The sequence below is a fragment of the Elgaria multicarinata genome, chromosome 7 (genome assembly GCF_023053635.1).
Source record: "Elgaria multicarinata webbii isolate HBS135686 ecotype San Diego chromosome 7, rElgMul1.1.pri, whole genome shotgun sequence".
Lineage (NCBI taxonomy): Eukaryota > Metazoa > Chordata > Lepidosauria > Squamata > Anguidae > Elgaria > Elgaria multicarinata.
This window is the reverse complement of record NC_086177.1, coordinates 103,556,529-103,576,366: the sequence shown is the minus strand read 5'-3', so window position 1 is coordinate 103,576,366 and position 19,838 is coordinate 103,556,529. Positions and strand designations below refer to the sequence as shown.

At 45.0% G+C, this 19,838-nt stretch overlaps 2 protein-coding genes across 2 annotated transcripts in view; one reads left to right on the top strand and one right to left on the bottom strand.

Moving 5' to 3' along the window:
* The window catches only part of TG (thyroglobulin), a 199,420-nt gene that overhangs the window by 40,185 nt on the left and 139,397 nt on the right, over nt 1-19,838 (bottom strand). The gene's annotated exons all lie outside the window — the stretch shown is intronic.
* SLA (Src like adaptor) overlaps nt 1-19,838 on the top strand; it is a 28,479-nt gene that overhangs the window by 1,740 nt on the left and 6,901 nt on the right. Inside the window, exons 2-6 of the mRNA XM_063131163.1 lie at nt 3,222-3,325; nt 11,867-11,966; nt 16,443-16,529; nt 18,063-18,166; nt 19,592-19,723. Of these exons, the coding sequence (XP_062987233.1) occupies nt 3,262-3,325; nt 11,867-11,966; nt 16,443-16,529; nt 18,063-18,166; nt 19,592-19,723 (487 nt within the window). The 5' untranslated portion in view covers nt 3,222-3,261. The remainder of the gene's footprint in view (nt 1-3,221; nt 3,326-11,866; nt 11,967-16,442; nt 16,530-18,062; nt 18,167-19,591; nt 19,724-19,838) is intronic.

Genomic DNA, 19,838 nt, shown 5'->3' with positions numbered 1-19,838 from the left:
TGTTGTAAATATGACCTCGACATGGATGAGGCATCAATGGGGCAGGCAAGAGAACCTGGAATACATCTTGGCTCAGTCGTGTCTTTGTCCCTAAGGTTGGACTCAGACAATAATGTTTGTTTTTTAAGACAGCCAGAAATATCTTGAGAGAGGCTTCACTTCCCATGGTGCATATATATATATATTTGCAATGTTCCACTACAATCTCTGACCAAATGGGTAGTGCAGCTTATTTTGAAGAACAATACTGAAACCTGCCCAACGTGTTTACGAGAAGTGAAAGTGTGTGTGGGGGGTGGACTTCTCGCCCCACAAACAGCCGAACTCTCTTTCAAATTGCCTTCAACGCCCGCTCTAGACTAATTCAAGAGATCCTTCGTGTGAGTTCACCCACATTGTAGGGAACGTAAAAGGTTGTTACAACCATATTGTGAATTTCATCCTATACCTTAGTATTTTTAATATGTGTGTGTGTGTGTGTGTGTGTGTGTGTGTGTGTAAGAGAGGGAGAGAAAGACGCAGAGAACTGAATGTATTACTTTCCTTTTTTTTTAGCCAGAATAAGAAAGAGAGGAGGGAGAACCTTCTGTGAATGTGTTAAAACAAAAACCTACTTTTCACAAAATGCTTTCCAGGTCAGGACAGGGCCTCAACTAGGATTTATTTATTTATTTATTTATTTATTTATTTATTTATTTATTGCACTTATATACCCCTCCCATAGCCTGGGCTCGCTGGGCGGTTTACAGAAATTCTAAAATTAAGATAAAAACAAGTATACAAAATTTAAAATTCTAAAACACAGAACATACACACATAAAGCATTAAAAACGGTAAAAAAAACTAAACGTGTGGGTGATTAAGATGTGCCGCCATATGCCTGGGCAAAGAGGAAAGTCTTAACCTGGCGCCGGAAAGATAGCAGCATTGGTGCTAGGCATGCCTTGTCAGGGAGATCATTCCACAGTCTGGGGGCCACCACCAAAAAGGCCCTGTCTCTCGTTGCCACACTCCGAGTCTCTATCGGAGTAGGCACCCAGAGGGGGACCTTAGATGTTGAACATAGTGACCGGGTATATTCATGTCGGGAGAGGCGTTCCGTCAGGTATTGTGGTCCCAAGCCGTGTAAGGCTTTATAGGTCAAAACCAGCACCTTGAATTGGGCTCGGAAACATACAGGCAGCCAGTGCAAGCGGACCAGAGCAGGTGTTATACGGTCGAACCTTCTGGTTCCCGAAATCAATCTGGCCGCTGCATTTTGCACGAGCTGCAGCTTCCGAACTTCATAATGAACAGCACTAGAAGCAATTTTGCTCCAGTATCTTGATTTCACTCTCTTACAAAGGTGTGCGCAAGGGGTGTCTCAAGCATTACGCTCCAAATTAGGGGGCCATTGAGTAGGAATCCAGAGGGGGATCCAGATGCAGAAGGAATGGTTCTCCAGCTACCCTCTGGCTGCTCCGCTGCCCCCAACAGCACGCAGTTCCTCCCGGCAGCAGGAGCGAAAAGAAATCCCTCTTCCAGGAGCCACGCTTCAAAGAGGTCCTCCTCTGGTCAGTGTCACTACAAAGCCCCACCAATGCTAGTGCTTAAGGACCATCTCCTCATTCCCCCCACCCCACCCCTGCAACAGCCCTCCCATGGTCAGGCAAGCCGAACTCAGAGTAGGGCATCAGTGTCTACAGTGTTTAATAAATAAATGGATCAAAATAATGCCTTTATGATGGAGTATTCAATCAAAGTTCACCTTTAAAAAAAACAAACGTGGGTGCACACCCTAACAAAATGTTCTGCGCACACCTATGCTCTCTTCCTGCCCCTCCATTCATTCCACCTGCCTCTCTCTCTCTCGAAGTTTTTCCTCTTTTTCCCTGCTTCTGTGACTTTTGGGGGAGTGTGTGTGTATTTTAAAACCCTTTCCTTTTCTTCACTGCAACATCCTCTTGACCATGTATGCACAGAATCCCTTTTTTTAAAAAAAAAATCCCATACAAGAGGCAGGAAAAGAGAAGAAAAATAACTAAGAGTCAGGGTTGACCTGCAACCTCTTGTGGTCCTCACCATGGCCTTAGCTAGAGCTAAGGTTTATCCCGGGGGCGATGCCGGGATAAACCTTAGGTCTAGCTAAGGCTGGTGTCTCCACTGTGCCATATGAGAAGTGTGCACATCAACCCTGGAAGACTCCCAGAGGATGCTGGATTTCACCTGGCTCTTGGACTGCATCCTGATTTATTGGTTTCCTTAGAGGAGGGATAGGTAGGGTGACCATATGAAAAGGAGGACAGGGCTCCTGTATCTTTAATGTAGAAAAGGGAATTTCAGCAGGTGTCAATTGAAGAGGGTGAAATTCTCTCTTCATCCACACAGTTAAAGCTGCAGAAGCCCTGCCCTCTTTTGTATCTGGCCACTCTACTATAGCGAGTGTAGCTTTAACTGTTGTGATGAAGAGGGAATTTCACCCACTTCAGTTGACACCTGTTGCAATTCCCTTTTCTACATTACTGTTAAAGATACAGGAGCCCTGTCTTCCTTTTCATATGGTCACCCTAGGATAGGCAGAACATAAATCTCCAGATGTTTTGGGTCTTCTGCTCCCAGAAGCACCTGCCAGGATAGTGAAAGGTCAGGAATGCTCAGAATTGGAAATCCAATGCATCTAGTTATCATTTTTCTGTCCACCCCTGCTCTAGTGCTGCCTCATGCAGGGACTTCAGTTAAATCTGAAGTAGTGCCGGCCTTAGTCAGATGCAAGTTTTTCAAAAGCCTGGCATTTCAGCATTTCTGCATGTGGGGAATTACACCCCTAACTCTCCAGCCTCTCATTTTGGGGTCACGGGAACGTCACACAGTTACAAAACGACAAGACCCCCTGCATGCAAAGCGCATCTGCTCAGCCTTCTCCAACCAGGCCCCCCTCCAGATGTCTTGGATGACAATTACATTGTACTGGCTGGGAATGATGGGAGATGTAGTCCAACACATCTGGAAGACCACTGGTTGGGGAAGGCTGAATTGGCCCATTTGGGGAAGGAGCGCAGCTTAGCGGTAGAGAACGTGCATTTCTCAGAGGCGTGCAAAATGTCAAATTTCAAAACACACACGCGCACACACACACACCAAAGTAAATGCTTGTTTTCTTTTTGTTCTTTTTAAATGAACTACTAGATGTGACTTAACAGAGCAGGTGCTAACCTGAGGCTTTTGTATCCATCTTTTGCTAGTTTTGAAGGAAGCGCTTTGAAGGAACTGAAGAGAAGAGCAATGGGGAACACTATAAAAACCATGAAAACCACACCTGAGATAAATAGTACCCACTGGCAGTCAGGTAAGCGTGTTTAAACTAAGATTCGGGAGCAGGAGGATTGGGGAGGGAAGAGGGCTATGAAAATACATGGACTGATGATGTACATTCTATGCTGGACATGAGTCAAAATGACAAAATTCGCTATCATTGCCTGCACCAGCACTCAGTATTAGGGTGACCATATGGAAAGGAGGACAGGGCTCCTGTATCTTTTAACAGTTGCATAGAAAAGCCCGGCCGTCTTGACCAGATACAAAAGAGGGCAGGGCTCCTGCAGCTTTAACTGTTGTGATGAAGAGGGAATTTCACCAGCTGTTGCAGGCATACGAATGACACCTGCTGAAATTCTCTTTTCTATACAACTGTTAAAGATGCAGGAGCCCTGTCCTCCTTTCCACCTGGTCACCCTACTCAGTATCCTTGACCTGCAGTCTTAGTTTCATCATTAATGCAGCATCCCAAAATCCTGAAAAACCAGTAAAATAAAGGGGGTATTTCCTTTTTCCAAACTGAAGTGATTGAGGTTGTAGCTGCAGTTAAGAAATTAATAATCAACTCCAAATCCTCCTTTTCAACACAATCCTTCAAATAACTAAGAACAATCCTAAAAGGGTCTTTCAGTAGCCTGTCTCCCATTATCTGCTCAATATAATCTGCTCAATATAAAGCCCCTGCCAAAGGAAGTGAGGCAGGTGGCTACCAATAGGAGGGCCTTCTCTGCTGTGGCACCCAAGCTGTGGAATGAGCTCCCTAAGGAGGTTCGCTTGGCACCTACACTATATGCTTTTAGACGCCAGGTGAAGACCTTTTTATTCTCCCAGCATTTTAACAGTCTATAAATAAATTTTAACTTGGTGTTTTAAATTTGTAATTTTGTATTGCTGCTGTTTTGATCTGGTTGAGCTTTTATATTGTATTTTATAGTATGGTTTTATACTGTTGTTTTATACTTTGAATGGTTTTCATTTTTGTGAACCGCCCAGAGAGCTCTGGCTATTGGGTAGTATAGAAATGCAATAAATAAATAAATAAATAATAAAATAAATAAAATAAAAGCAAATTCCAAAAAGTTCTGATTTTCGTACAGTCCCAAAATATATGCATATAATCTGCACCTTGGGAACCACATCTCTAACTTTTATCATGTTCTAAATTATAAAACTTCTAAATTTTATATGGTGTTATGTAGAGCTGATGTAGCATTTTAAAATAATTTTGCTTCAAATTCATTGCTAGCAAACCTGGGCGAAAGTCCCACTGAGCTCAATTTGCTTTATTTCAGTGTATAGGACTGCACTCTAAGTTATTATATAAAAGCGAGACAAGATCAAATGTTTGAAAACAGGCCAACTGAAAGATGTAGAGTTGCATCCAATGTTAGCCCTATTTAAAGTTGACCCATTGAAATGAATGGGTCTACTCTAATGAACATTGGACACAACTCCAAAGGCATGTCTACACCTCCCGGTGGAGCGGGGGGAGGATCTCACGATATGCTGATCGCGAGATGCTCCCTCTGCATTCACACGCGGTGCGCGATGTCCTGGGAGAAAGGAGGACATCGCGCCTGCCATTATTATTTTTTAACGAAAAGGATCTGGAGCGCACCTGGGCAGGATCTACACTACTGCTTTAAAGAGCTTTATAACAGTTTTGACAACTGTTGGGGCCCAAGACACACTCCATATACCGTTTTCAAAACTGTTATAAAGCACTTTAAAGGGCTTTAAAGCAGTAGTTTAGATTTGGCCCTGCGCTCCAGCGCAAAAGTAAGTTTTTTAAAAAAGCCCCAAGACCACTGCCCTCCGCACCCCTGATGGGCACGGAGTGCTTGAAGAGCTCCGTGCGCTGTGCATGGTTCCTGGCTCCTCGCATTTACTCGCGAGGAGCCAGGATGAAACCGGGACAGCCGCCCACACATCCCACAGTCTCGGGACAATCCTGAGACTGCGGGAAAAACTGGGGTAAAAGCCATCCCAGTTATCCCGGGGAAATGGAGGGATCACCCCTCCTTGCCCCCGGGATCCTCTGTGCTTCATGTGGATGCACAGGGATGATCCCGGGGCGATCCCCAGAATAAGGCATGGTGTAGACATGCCACAAGTGTCCTTTTCCTTCTTGGAGTGGTAAATTTGGGGAAAATGTCTGTTCTTATTCTTTGTTCTTGCTAATTTGAATCAGTGGCAAAAGAAAATATTATTTGGTGATATTTATGTAGTTAAAAAAACAAACAAATATCAAGGCATATTTATATGCCTCCCGAAAACAAAATATTGTTGGGGTGGCTCACATAATAATTCATGGAGATGTTGCTAGAACAGAATTTATTTTCCTCTGTGAAATTCTGGAGTGAGTGCGGGATGCTTTCGGCATACAGTAGCTAACCCACCTTTCCCATGTTCGCTTCAATTATGGATAACTGGCTTTCTTTTTAAAAGCCAGGAACGTTATTATAATAGCGAACTTAATTCTCTAAGTGCTGAGCTGAACGAGGCTCAGGCATTCTCAGTTGCTGCTGAATGCGAAGTCTCTGTTGTGGTGAGACAGCAGGAGCGGATCTAGACAGATATATGAAATGTCGGTTTTTAAGTCATTAAACGTATTATTGTATACGTCCCCGGGCACATGTATTTATTAACACGTGGTGGAAAGATGGTGGTGGAAAGATTTCCCCTCTTTCCACACCTGGGAGCTTTTCCTGAGCTGGAGGGAGGGAGGGAGGGAGGGAGCCTCCAGGCAGGGTTAGGGGATTTACTTTACTCAAAAGTAAATCCCATTGATTTCAACTGCTATCGTGACCTGCTGCCTAGGGTGACCATATGAAAAGGAGGACAGGGCTCCTGTATCTTTAACAGGACTGTAGAAAAGGGAATTGCAGCAGGTGTCAATTGAAGAGGGTGAACTTCCCTCTTCATCACAACAGTTAAAGCTACACTAGCTATAGTAGAGTGGCCAGATACAAAAGAGGGCAGGGCTTCTGCAGCTTTAACAGTTGTGATGAAGAGGGAATTTAACCCTTTTCAATTGACACCTGCTGAAATTCCCTTTTCTACAGTCCTGTTAAAGATACAGGAGCCCTGTCCTCCTTTTCATGTGGTCACTCTACTGCTGCCCCTTGGTCTGTGCTTGGAGGGGAGAGAAACGGAGAGAAGTGGGGGCTGGAAAGATTTCCCCTCTTTCTGCACCCTTTTCCTAAGCACAGACCAAGGGGCAGAATGTCATGTTTGCAATTGAAATCAATGGGATTTACTTTTGAGTAAAGTAAATCCACTAACCCTGCCTGAAGTCTCCCTCCCTGCTTGCTTGCATCTTCAAGTTCATGAACTACAGGTGTGCTGATTCTCTTACTCAAAAGTAAGCCCCATTGATTTGAACTGCTAATATCACATGCTGGCTTACCTTAGAGGAAAGCCCATTGAACAGAGAGGGTCTTACTTCTGAGTAAACACATATAGAACAATGCCCATACATGGAAGGGGGGGAAGGTTGTGGCTGCAAAGAGGAATATGAGGCAAGACTGAAAAAACAGCTGCAACTTTGGGCGCAGAAAGAAAAGGAACACACCCCTAGGAAGCTGTTTGGCTTTTAAAAAAGAATAGAAAAAGAAAGAACGCTTAAGAACGATCATACTATGACTTATAAGAATAACATCACAAAATAATACGACAGGAAGGGTAAGCGATAAAATGATAAAAGCCAAGTGTCATGTGGCGGAATAAGACGGAAAGCGCCATTAAAAACATTTATCCACTTATGTGTAGATCCGTTCCAGGGGGGTGGGGAAAGCATAGAAAACCGGGGTGGGTGTAATGAGTACCATTGAGGAGGATGTGGCTGGCCAGATATGAATGGATGTGGCTGGCTGGAAACTTGATGACTAGAAGCAATCCACACTGCAACGTTTTGTTGCAGTTCCACCCTCACCCCTGCTCCCCACCGCCATGCACTTAATTTTCAAGGTTTTTGCATCCTTCTCAGGGGCTCTAAGAAAGGGAGTAAAATCTGCATAGTATGATTTGAAATTATTATTAACTTTACCACCACCACCCCATGTTCATCCACCCTGAGCTATCATGCATAACAAGCACCTACCCTACTGATCCACCATTTTGTCATCCCCAGCTCCCAACCAGGCTCCATCCTACTAGAGGCAACACTGTTAAGCTCCCAGGCTTCCCTCCTCAACCCTTAGAGGACCTGGCCGCCCTACCTGGCTTGCTGTATGTGTAGTGGCTAAAGTGTTGGACTGGGAGTGGGGAGATCCCGTTTCTAGTCCCCGCTCAGCCATGGAAACCCACTGGGTGACTTTGGGCTAGTCACAGTCTCTCAGCCCAGCCTACCTCACAGGATTGTTGTTGTGAGGATAAAATGGAGAGGAGGAGGATTATGAACGCTGCCTTGGGTTCCTTGGAGGAAAAAAGGCAGGATATAAATGCAATAAAATAAATAAACAAATAAATAAAATTGACATTTTTGTTGTTGTTTTAAACATAGTGTGGTCCTATGCAGCCTGTGTAATTCTGCATAGGATTTGGCTGATTATTTTAAAAGTATTTAAGCACTAGCGGCATTTCCGTGCCTCTTTGGGCCGGAGCCCCACTGAGCCAAAACTCACAGTAGGCATTAAAATGAAACAGCAACTTCCATTTCCACTTAACGGTGGTGCATGTTTGCTACTGGACAGGAACTTGCTATTTCAGAGGCTCTTCGGTATCACAAGGAAGTCATGGTGCTTCAGCCTTCTCTAATTTGGTGCCCCAAACGGATGCTTTGGACTTCGGTTCCCATCAGACCCAGCCAGGATGGCCAATGGTCAGGAAAGCTGGCAATTGCAGTCCAAAATACCTGGAGGGCACCAGGCTACCCAGGGCCAGGCAAAGCTGGTAATAGGCCCCGGCCAGATGGGAAATGTAGGCCCCATTTCAAACAGCTCATTAAGTATTTGTTTAATCAGTTCTAAATACATATGAACTAGAACGATTTAGAAAAAAGGTAGTGGCAAGCACTTTTTTTCAAGATGTATATAAAACATCACTTCTTCACATTCAGAAATGCTTTACGTGCTTTTCTTTGGGCAAATTCATCATCAGCAACAGAAAAATCAAGCAACTTTGCCCAGGGGGGCTCAGAGTAGCCCCCCCTCAAAATCATAGGCCTATGCCAACTGCCCCGCCCCCCCCTGCCCAGCCCTGGGCACAGAGGCCTGCCTTTCCCAGCCCTACCACTTCTGGCCCTTTCAACTTGAGAAGTCAGAGGTGCAGGGCCGGCCCTACCATGAGGCAGAGTGAGGTAGTCACCTCAAGCAGCAGATACTGGGAGGTGGCAAGAAGATGTCAGAGGAGAGAGCTGTGTGTCATACAGCCTGACCTGCATCTTCGAAGCTAACCTGCTGCCTTATGTTCAGTGGAAGCAGCTGTCCCATTGCCCGTGTTGAAGAAAGATTCAATTGCCAGTCCAGCCAGTTGTACATGGAATAGAAAGGGGTGCCATCTTGTTTTTTGTCTCGGGAAGCAAAATGCCTCAGACAAGCCCTGCAGTGGCAAAATGCAGCATCTCCTGCTTGTGAGCCATGTCCTCCTAACCACTAAGCTATGAGATTTGCCCAGCATATGCTCCAGACTGACTCACATCTGTAGCTCACGATTGTCTGCTCTAAATGAAACCAGCTCCCCAAGTTCTTCGGCAAAGCTCTTTTCCAGCCGTGCCGCCTGAGGTTCTTTAAAGCAGCCTTCCCAACCTGGCTCCCTCCAGGTATGTTTTTACTACAGCATCCATCATCCCCCAGCGCGATGGGAGATGTAGTCCAAACACATTTGGAAAGCGGGCACCCAGTTGGGGAAGGGTGTTTTAAGCAGAGACAGCAAGGACTGATAGGTGTTGTAGTCCAGGTTGGTGAAGGCTGGTTTAAACATATACATCAAAGGCCAAATCCTAAATCGTCTGCATGCAAAGTGCTAAGCTCTTTCCTCGTGATCTAACTTCCCTGGAATAATAATAATAATAATAATAATAATAATAATAATAATAATAATAATAATAATAATAATGTCTGAGCATAAGGTGCCCAGAGTTTTTTTTTTTTTTGTTTTATGCTAAAAACAGCTGCTTATAGATGGAACTAGTCAAGCCAAGAGGTACCCAGCCTAACAACCAACTGAACAGGAAGGTGACCTTGATTTTTCTGGTTTCCTGTGGTTTTACATTTTTCCCCTTGTGCTATTTTTAAAAGTCAAGCTATTTTTATACCCTCGGTAAGATAATGATGGGCTGTTTGTGTGATATAATGAAATCAACATGCTAGCTTTTAATTAGAATAGAGCAGCCCGGGGTAATGCTTCTGATAGTACTAGAAGCAAGCGATAGCTGACACTGTTGCAATGCTAGGACACTTCTTAATAGCATACTATGAGCAGGGCTTAACACGTGTCCGAGCACAGCTTTTGTATTAGGGATGTGCTCCGCTTCTAATCGGACCGGAGAAGCAGGAGCGGAGCGGGGGGCTTCGCCTGCCCTTAAGGCGGAGGCGAAGAGGATTGGGGGGCCGGCGGAGCGTGGCGGAGAGGATCGAGGTGAAGGTGGATCCTTCGCCTCGATCCGGAGCTCCGCCGGAAAGGTAAGTGGGGTTTACCGGCCCCTGCTGCTGTCCCCCCGCCCTCCTCTCCTTTACCTGCCTCCGTCCGCGGTCCGTCAGTGTCTTCAATTGAGCCCGTGGTTCCAGACTTCCTGGTGGAACCGTGGGCTCAATTGAAGACGGCGATGGACCGCGGACGGAGGCAGGTAAGGTCCCCCTCTCCCTTGGTCCCTTACCGGGCTCTGCCGCCGTCGCTGCATGGGCGGCGATGGCGGCAGGGCCCGGTAACCCCCCCTATGGGGGGGGAACGGAGCTCCGATCCGGATCCGGAGCTCCAAGCGGAGCGGAGTGGGCACAGGCAGAGTGGGGGCGGGGCAGAGCGGCCCAATCCGAAAATGGCGGATCTGAAAGTGAAGCGGAGTGGGGGTTCCGTGCACACCCCTACTTTGTATGATCTCTGGCTATGGCCAAAGTTAAACAGTGCTGGGAATTACACAGGGGTAATTCCCAAGGTTGTCTACAACTCCCTGGCAGGGCTCTTCATGAATGCTTGCAGTGGGGTCTTCTCCTAGTCCAGTGGTGGGCAATTTGTGTCCTTTTGGATCTTTTATCCTACAGCTCCCATAATCCATCACTATGGGCTAGGGTTAGGGATTGGTGAATCTCTCAGTTTCACTTTCTCCCATGCTCGAATTTTTAAAATCAACCCTGCCAGGAAAAAAAAGAGGTGGCAACCCTAATTCAGCATTAACATGGTTGAATATACAATGCCCCAAGGCCAGACTTAGCATTGTCCTGGATAGACAAATCTGTCAGTTTCAGTTTCTACCACATTCAGTTTTGTAAAATCTCAAGTTCTGATTGTGCTGAATAAGGAGAACTTTGTGAATTTTTGGTAAATTCTTATCAAAGCCGAACTGAAACTGAAGTCTCACCCACCCCTAATACTGGCTAGGGGTGATGGTAGCTCTAAGCTAAAACATCTGGATGGCCACAAAAGAACCAATGTGGTGTAGTGGTTAGAGTATTGGACTGGGAGTCAGGAGAGCTGAGTTCTAGTCCCCACTCTGCCATGGAAACTCACTGGGTGACTTTGGGCCATTCACAGACTCTCAGCCCAACCTACCTCACAGGGTGGTTGTTGTGAGGATAAAATGGAGAGGAAGAGGAAGATTATGTATGCTGCCTTGGGTTCCTTGGATGAAAAAAAGCGAGATGTAAATACAATAAATAAATAAACAAACATCTGTTTATTTGTTTATTACATTTTTATACTGCCCATTAGCCGAGGCTCTATGGGCAGTGCAAAATTAAAACCATAAAACACAACAAATATAAGCTAAATTTAAAAAGTTAAAAGCTAAAAAGGCAATATAAAACAAGGTAAATTAAAAGCCTGCGTGAAAAGGTCTATTCTCAGGAGGTGTTTAAAAGATGTAGCGTTTTCTGCCTCCTGAACTGCACAAGGGATGGTTTTCTGGGGCGGGGTGGGGGTGGGGAGGCCGCCACTACAGAGAAATAATAAATAAGCTGCCCATCCCTGTCCCAGACCAAAGGAAGAGAGGAAGTGGGGAATCTGGAGATTGGGCAATATTTAAAGGGGTACAGTTAATTCACCGTGCACAGCACAAGGTTGTTGTTGATTCTTCAATGGCAGGTCTAAACCTTGGAAGCTACCAAGTAAGCATAAACATGAGTTGCCCCTAAGCATGTGCAGAGTTAATTCCTCTCACAGCAGCGACTGAGACACCAAAGAACAGGCACGAGAAGCAGGGCTCCCCATTCAAAAGATGGTGTTCCCAGAAAGACTTCATCCCTGGTGTCTCTTTTACTAGAAATGAAGCCCCAGATTCAAATGCAGACGCATTGGTACTTTTAAATGCGTTATAGTGGGACGGACATGATGACCACAGGATTTTACTGAACAGGTTGATCAGCGCCTAGTCCACTGCACATTTCATAGCATTCATTCATTCATTCATTCATTCTAGGCCACAGAAGTGATTTTCTTGCTGTCCTTGATGATTATCCCACCCCGGATATAAGCCAGCCTATATTTCAAATCGGGGAGAAACTACGTGTGATATCAGAGTAAGTATGTTCCTATTTAATTTTTTTAAAAGCAACTTGAATTAAGTTCAGGAACAACTTAACGGCTGGCTTGATGCTGGCTTACACTGTATTCTATTATCAATTTTTAGAGTGCATTTTGGAAATAGCTACAGCTGTTAGGATACTTACACCCCCCACGCACTGCTTTGTAGCTCAGACTTAGTTAAAGACTCATGGGCATGAAATGGGCCATTTAACACGTGCAAACCAAGCCATGTATTTTCCTCATGCCATCCATCCCCATGTCCAGGATCATGTGAGAAACATCGACGTAGGCTGGGCTGCATGGGCCGCGTTTCCAAAGAGCACTTTCCAGGATTACAGCAACACGTTTTACAGCTGTGGGTTGTTTCTTCTGGTCTGCAGACAGACCAGAGGTTTGCTTGCGTGATCTGAGATGCAGAGAGAGTGATCACGCAGAGTAAGAAGCAGTTGGCCTGGCTTACACATGTGAGCCAATTCAATATTTTGAGCAGATTTGCCATGCCCCAGAACCAGTAGTTCACCCAGGTCTCCGCAGAGTCAGTTCATGGAACCAGAGAACTGGAAAAAGTTGAAAGATTTGGGACTATGTAGTCATCCAGCCAATATGTTGCCAAGGATAGCCGAATCTGTCCACTTCGCTTTCAATCACCTTCATATATATATATATTTTAAAAAAACACTTCTAGTTCTTTCTCTTCCAAATAGGGAGAACTTTACGAACATTGGTAAATTCTTTTTAAAAAGATGGGAAAAGATGGGTAGCATAAGTAATGTCTCCACATTTTAACCTGTGAAATGTTGGAGCCAATGTGGATGAACTGGATTGGATCTTCACGTAGTCATGCTTAGATTAGACCCACCACCATCAAGGGGCATAAGTTGGTCCTGACTAACTTAAGTCCCATTGATTTTCAATGGATCTACTCTAATCATGATTAAGGCCTTAGCTAGACCTACCTTTTGTTCCGGGGAGAGGAGGGGAGACCTCGCATTGGGATTAATGTGAGATCTCGCCCCCGTTTACACATAAGGCACAACGACCTCAGGAAGAGAGGCGTCGTGCCTGCCATTTTTTATTTTTAAAGGGAGAGGAGTGTACAAATGCTCATGCGCTGAAGGTAGATGCTTTTTAAAATTTCATTTCATTTCCCCGCTCCCCCCCCCAACCCTGATGGGCGCAGCTCCCGGCTCCACACGAGTAATCGCGCAGAGTGGAGTCAAGCCACGGGCCAGACGTTCTGCAGTCTTGGGCTCAGCCCGGGACCGCGGAAAAAGAGGGGCCCAAAGGGGAGTGCTCTATCCCAGGGCAAGGGAGAGATGATCCCTCCCTGATCCTGGGATACCCTGTGCGTCATGTGGACGCACAGGGACGATCCCGGGGTTCGCCCTGGGATATAGCCTGGTCTAGGTAAGGCCTTAGTCTGGATCCAGCCTACTGTGGTTCAGGAAAGCTTATTTGCCATTGCCAGTTTTCTCACTAGAAAGCCTCTGATAAGCTTCCACAGAGCCCAAAGTTTGCCTGGAACCATATCTGGCATCCTTGGGCAGCTGCCAGCGCCCTAGGAGCCACCACTAACTGGGCCACTCTTGTAAAAAAGAAGAAGTCTGGATCGGTGCTCAGAGGAGCACCAGATATCTGGGTCTAGTCACCATTTTAATTTCCCACAATGCCCCTGACATAGTGTCATTCTGGAGCATTGTGGGAAGTTTAAATGGCAGCCCCCAGCCAGCTGGTGCTGTTTAGAACACTTGGGCTGCCCTCCATCCTTGCCAAATAAGCCTGACATGGTCCACTAAGGGAGGATGAGGCTCACCACGGGGCACTGTGCCATGGACGAATCCTGCAGCTGTCTGGAACGCAGTTTGAAATCCATTTATTCCACACAAAAGGTACAGTGTATCCCAAGAAGTTGATGGGAGCAGAACAAAATCCAGAGGAGCAGCAAGAGAGAGCAAAATAGCTCCAGATGAATCAAGGAAAGAAGCTAAATGTCACGCTAAAGGGAAAACCCATACAGTTCCCTGGGGTTCTAGCTAATCTGATTTAGGGGAGAAAATTATTTCCTAACCCCACAAATGGCAAGCAGTGGGTGGTTTCCAACAAATTCCCCCTCCTCTCCTTTTCTGCATGTGAAAATGAGGGGGTGAAGTCACTTTTTCTATATGCACCTAAGAAGCCGTTCAAAGTCCTTGTTTTGTAAATAATTGGCAAACAAGGTATTTTGAACCATTCGGGTATTTTGAAGTGGTTTATGCCGGTAATGGTTTTTTGGGTCGTTGTTGTTGTTGTTTTAAAAAACAGACAGCGAAATTTATTTCTGCCCCCAGTTACCTGTTGTGTACCAAGCAAGCATCTGAGCTCATGGTTGGCAAGCGTCAAACTCAACACTTAATGGAACTTTCCTCTTCCTGTTTTGATTCTGCTGTGGCACAAAAATGTAAAAGGACTCGCAGTCTATGCAAACAGGCATGACTCTCTTTGAATGATACTGGACCAAGCTATATTGATGGTTCCTATCCTGTGAGTTACAGAACAGGCTCTGCCATGAGTCCTTTCACTGGCCCAAAGCGTTCAAAGTTGTAACAGAATGCGCAGCTCTTTGGGCACGCTAAAATTAGCGTGCTAACAACCCAAGTACCTTCACTTTATTCTTAAAATTTAAGGAGAATCTATGACGTTTCTAGACAGGGCTTTCAGAGTGCAATCTTATGCACATTCAGACAGATTTCTGGCCTACAACTCACAGAAGAGAGGACAAAAGGGGTCAGAGAATGGTATATCATTCAATTTGCACATTCTGTTTTGTATGTGTAAATGCAAAGTTGGAACCAAACATTACAGTGTAAATAGAAATACAACACATGTCACCCTAGTGGGGCAGACTGTGACCAGGTCACCTCAGTCTTCTGTCCAGGTGCTAACCATGGATGGGGAACTTTAAGGAGCCTTCAAAGCTCTCCCATGTTACAGCTCTTCATCTTTCAAATAGAGGTATGTCCTCAGGCAGCCTTTCAGTTATCATTGCGCACAACCTTCAGGAGAACGTTTTGCATCCAGACAAATGCTGGTGCCAAATGTTGCGTTTTCCAGGAAACCATGAACCTCTCCTAAGATGGGGATGGGGGCGTGGGGCAACCAAGAGTGTAGAATATCCCCCGCAAAGTCGGACGCATGCCTCCTATCTCTGTGTATCGACAGGCGGGTTTCTGGGCCAATTGTGAGGGGGGACATGATCCTGTCTCATGTGGAGGAGGGGTAAATGCATAGGTTCCCTTCCCAGAAGCACATAGGCAGCCAGCTGGGCTATCATGACAAAACTACCTCTCATACTTAGGGATGTCAGAGAGATCTACAGTGGAATCAAATGAGTTTGGATCTTTATTATACTGATCCCGATTCCACAGAGGACTGGCTTTTTTCCGGTCAAGTGGATTCCTGGGACTTGTGAACCGCCCAGAGAGCTTCGGCTATTGGGCGGTATAAAAATGTAACAAATAAATAAATAAATAAATAATTAAAATAAACATTTTTTCTAACTTTTTGGAATTTTACACAAATTTAGCAATAAGAAAATACGCACTCAAAAAAGCTGAAAATTCACATTTCCCCTAAACGCTAAAGTGTAAAAATGTACGTTATGGGGGGTATTTGCACATTTGGGAGGGATTGCTCATTCTCGCAAGTGTGAATTTGCACATGTGCGAATTTGCGCAAATTCGGAAATAAAAAAAATGATTCTGTCAATGAGCAGATGATGGAATGAAAGGCACCTGTCAATCCATGAAATGCAGACAGAATGGATTTTACACAATCTGTACCTCTCTACTCATGCATTCTATTACTAGGTGAGGAGATTTCTCTGAATTCCCTATTTACACAGAATGTTAAAAGATTATTATTGTTGTTATTATTATTATTATTATTATTATTATTATTATTATTTACATTTATATACTGCCCCATAGCCGAAGCTCTCTGAGCGGTTTACAAAAGATAACTACTTTGCAACACATCTGATGTGCAAAAGAAGCATGTCTAAGGACAGCTGAGCATGCTAAGGTAAAATATTAAAAGACCTGAAATATCACAGAGAAACAAACTTCCTTTCAAACAGATACATGAGTTTTCCAGGCATACGACAGAGTTGTACGCTGCAATTCTCTGGCGCAGAACAACTGCCAGAAGAGCAGCCAATATAGCATGAGGGGGCAAAAGACGTTACCTCATGTGGAAAAAGGAAGTCTCATTAAATTTACGGCTGAGAGAGTCTATATATATAAAAAAAACTCAGGTGGAAAGAGGAAGTCTAGTAACTTCTTTGATGATCACCTTCATCCCTCGCATGCACCGTAGGGCTCATAGCCCACATTGGTGTATTTTAGGCCAATTCTACCTTGATTTGTTTACTGCAAAGGAAGTAGGCTTCAACATGCAATTCATGGCTGTTTTCTCTGTTTCTGCTTTTGCAGTGAAGGAGGCTGGTGGAGAGCACGTTCCCTCACTACAGGTCTAGAAAATTATATCCCAGAAAAATCTGTAGCAAAAGTTTACCACGGGTAAGGAATTTCCCAGTATTTATATACATATACACATATATGACTACACATGCATGTCTTTGTGTGTGTGTTTGAGAGAGAGTGTGTGTGTGTATCAAGGGTGTTGCGCCTTAGGCCTGTGGGCAAATCTGATCCTTCTCGTGTCTCCGAAATGCTCCTGCACCCTTCCCCTGCCTACCTTTTCCTAGTAGTTTCCCAAAGTTTGTGCCATTTCCCCACCCCACCCAATTCTGAAAGGTTGAACCGCCTGTTCTAAGGCTTAGTTTCTGGCATGAAGAACTTTAAGGTAAAATATACTGGCATTCTTTGTTATTTTGATCCTATCCCTTTTGCCTTTGGGTTTTGCCCCCACCCACGTGAGAGTGCCCCCCCCCCAGATCTTCTTCAAAAACTTAATTCAGCATGAAAGAGGTTCAACCTCCCCTGAATTCATACAAACACGGACATGCTCATCCCTGCCCTAACTCTGGCCTAACTAAAAATCGTAATCTGGGACACACAGTTGGGAGGTGGCAAAACCTACCCCTCACCCCAGCCGCCGGACTCACCAGGGGCAGAGAGCACACTGAGTCCCCATTCCAATGGTGCCCCCAAAGTGTACACCTAGGGATGCTGGGAAAATTTGAGATGGATTAAAATGAATTCAGATTTCTGAGAACCAGACCTGTGTAATCCACTGAGGACCGGCCTCCTATGGCTGCACGGAGTTTGTGGGCTTTCAGATCTTTTTCTTTTTTACTTTCTCTAAATTTAGGCAATTTTGTTCATAGGAAAATATGCAAGTTTCTGCTGAGACTGGAAATTATGCATGGGGGAAAGTTGAATGGAATATGGGACAGTTCGCTAAAAGTTACATGCTATCATAAATTACGTAAATCGTTGTGAACTGTCTTCTGTAATTATTTGTGTAACTTTCCTCATGAACAATAATAATAAAAAATCAAATCAATCTGTGAACAGATGCCAGGACGGATGAAACCACACAACACTATCAACGAAACGCACATGGGACGGGTTTCACAAAATGTGGACATCCCTATGTACACTGCTACATTCTCCTCAACATTCACGCTGAGCAAAGGCAAAATCTGCTGACACTATTTGCAGAGTACGTGTTACGTCTTGGCCTCTAAGGCTATAGCTAGACCTAAGGTTTATCCCAGGATCATCCTGGGTTCGTCTCTGCCTGAGCTCTGGATGCCCTGTGTGGCACTTAGATGAACAGGTTTGACCCCAGGACAATCCTGGGATAAACCTTAGATCTAGCTACGGCCTTAGAGTCCTTCCAAATATAGACCCTTCCCACACACACATAAACCACCATATTTTGGGGCCTCTCACTAGTCATTCCTATCTGTCAATTTTCCAGCTACTGGGGGAAGTCTAGGTTGTAGAAACGCACAATGTTTCCACAGACGCATTCTATCGTACTTTCCCAGCTCACTCTGCACTTCGAGAGATGAAACTGGTTTCTCTTTTCACCTGTATAATTCTGACCTTCCTTCTCCACCTCCGCACCCCCCCCTTCTGCAGTTGGTTATTTGAAGGCCTAGGAAGAGAAAAAGCCGAGGAACTCTTGCAACTTCCCAATACCAAGGTTGGCTCTTTTATGATTAGAAAGAGCGAGACGACAAAAGGTGAGGAAATGAGAGATTTTTGTTTTCATTTTCATCACTTCTGTCCCAGACGTTTCCTTTTCAGAACAGATTGAGTATTGTAAACAGCAATCTGCATATAGCAGGTTTGATCATACATTCCTTACATGAGGGCTGTACCATGACAAAAATGCAGACAAGAATCAGCGGCTGCTGTGTTGCTCAGAACACTCCTGCTTTCGATGGGAGGCAAATGATGAGGCTTGCTAAGGAATCTATAAAGCTTTTATTAAGCAACAAACGTCTCTTCTACCTGAATAGAGTCTAACCTCTTGGAAACGTCCCCCTAGACAAAACTATGCAAACTAAGCAAGACAATTGTTCAGGAAGAATAGGAAGCCACTTCTCAAATGCCTGTAACTTCAGAGTGCCTGGTGCGGAGGCAGGTTCTGGTGTAATCGAACTGACTTTCTCACACCTTCCTTCCGCGCCATGTGTTTGAGCTTCCGGCGGACCCTAGCTTCAGCTAGCTTGCCGGGATATTCACCTCCAGAAGAAACCTCACTTCCCACTGAGTGTGTAGGATTTGGCCTTGAGGAGATAAGCTCTGGAGAGGGCTGACTCCCAGCTGGGGAATCACCTGTGAGAGCTCCCTCCCCCACTGGTACAGGCTGGCTGGTGTCTGGCGCTGAGCCTTCTAGTTCTGATTCTGATTCTGATTGATTACCTGAAACATCTTCTCTCAAAACTGGGACAGTAGGGTTAGACATGACAACGAACTACATACACCGTAAGCCTACAAACATAGCAAAAAGTATCTAGGTATACATAGCCACCGGCATCTACTAGATTCACAGTCATTCCCTTTCCATGGGAATCCTTGGAATTGCAATTCTGGACAAGGGTCTTGTGGGCTGTCTATATGCTACAAAAGCCCCGCGGTGCGTGTGCAGCAGTGCCGTGTCAGTTATACAATGCAGAAGCCGCCACGGGGCTTTCCTGCAAAGCTCCACATTTAAAAAGTCGGGGACTTAAACTGTCTAAGATCACTCCAGCGTCGATGCGGAAGGCAACCCCTGATTGGTTGCTGGAATCCCGGGCAGAGGGCAGGAGGCGGGGCGTCAAGTTGCATGGCTGTCAGAAACCCCATGCCCTCCCTCTGCATCGGGATTAGCCGCTGCCACCCCACTGCAGAGAAAGAATGGAGTTTTGCTTAAGGCAGCATTGGCAGCCCCTAGGTCTCTCTAATAAGGAATTCTCAGCACCAAATTACAATTTCTATGATTCTTTGGAGGCCAGCACAACAATGAAAAAGGTATAAGGATAAAGTAAGTTTGCAGTGTCTATCGTCCCTTAAATGTCTCAGGAGTTCCAAATGTTCTCACCATCCAGAGGATGTACCATTGTTTCCTTTAGCTTACTGCATGCAGATTTCATTTATGTAACAGGACTTTTCTCTTTCTCCAGGTTTATATTCCTTATCCGTCCGGCACATACAAGTGAAACATTACAGAATCTTCCGCCTGCCAAATAACTGGTATTACATCTCTCCTCGGCAAACTTTTCAGTGCCTTGAGGACCTTGTAAATCACTACTCTGGTAAGAGAAAGTCCTAATCAAAATATGTTATTTTCAAAGATCTCAAAAGAAATACAACTCACCGCATAATTCTGTGTTAATTTTATACTGTTCCATCTCTTCAACATGACTGGAA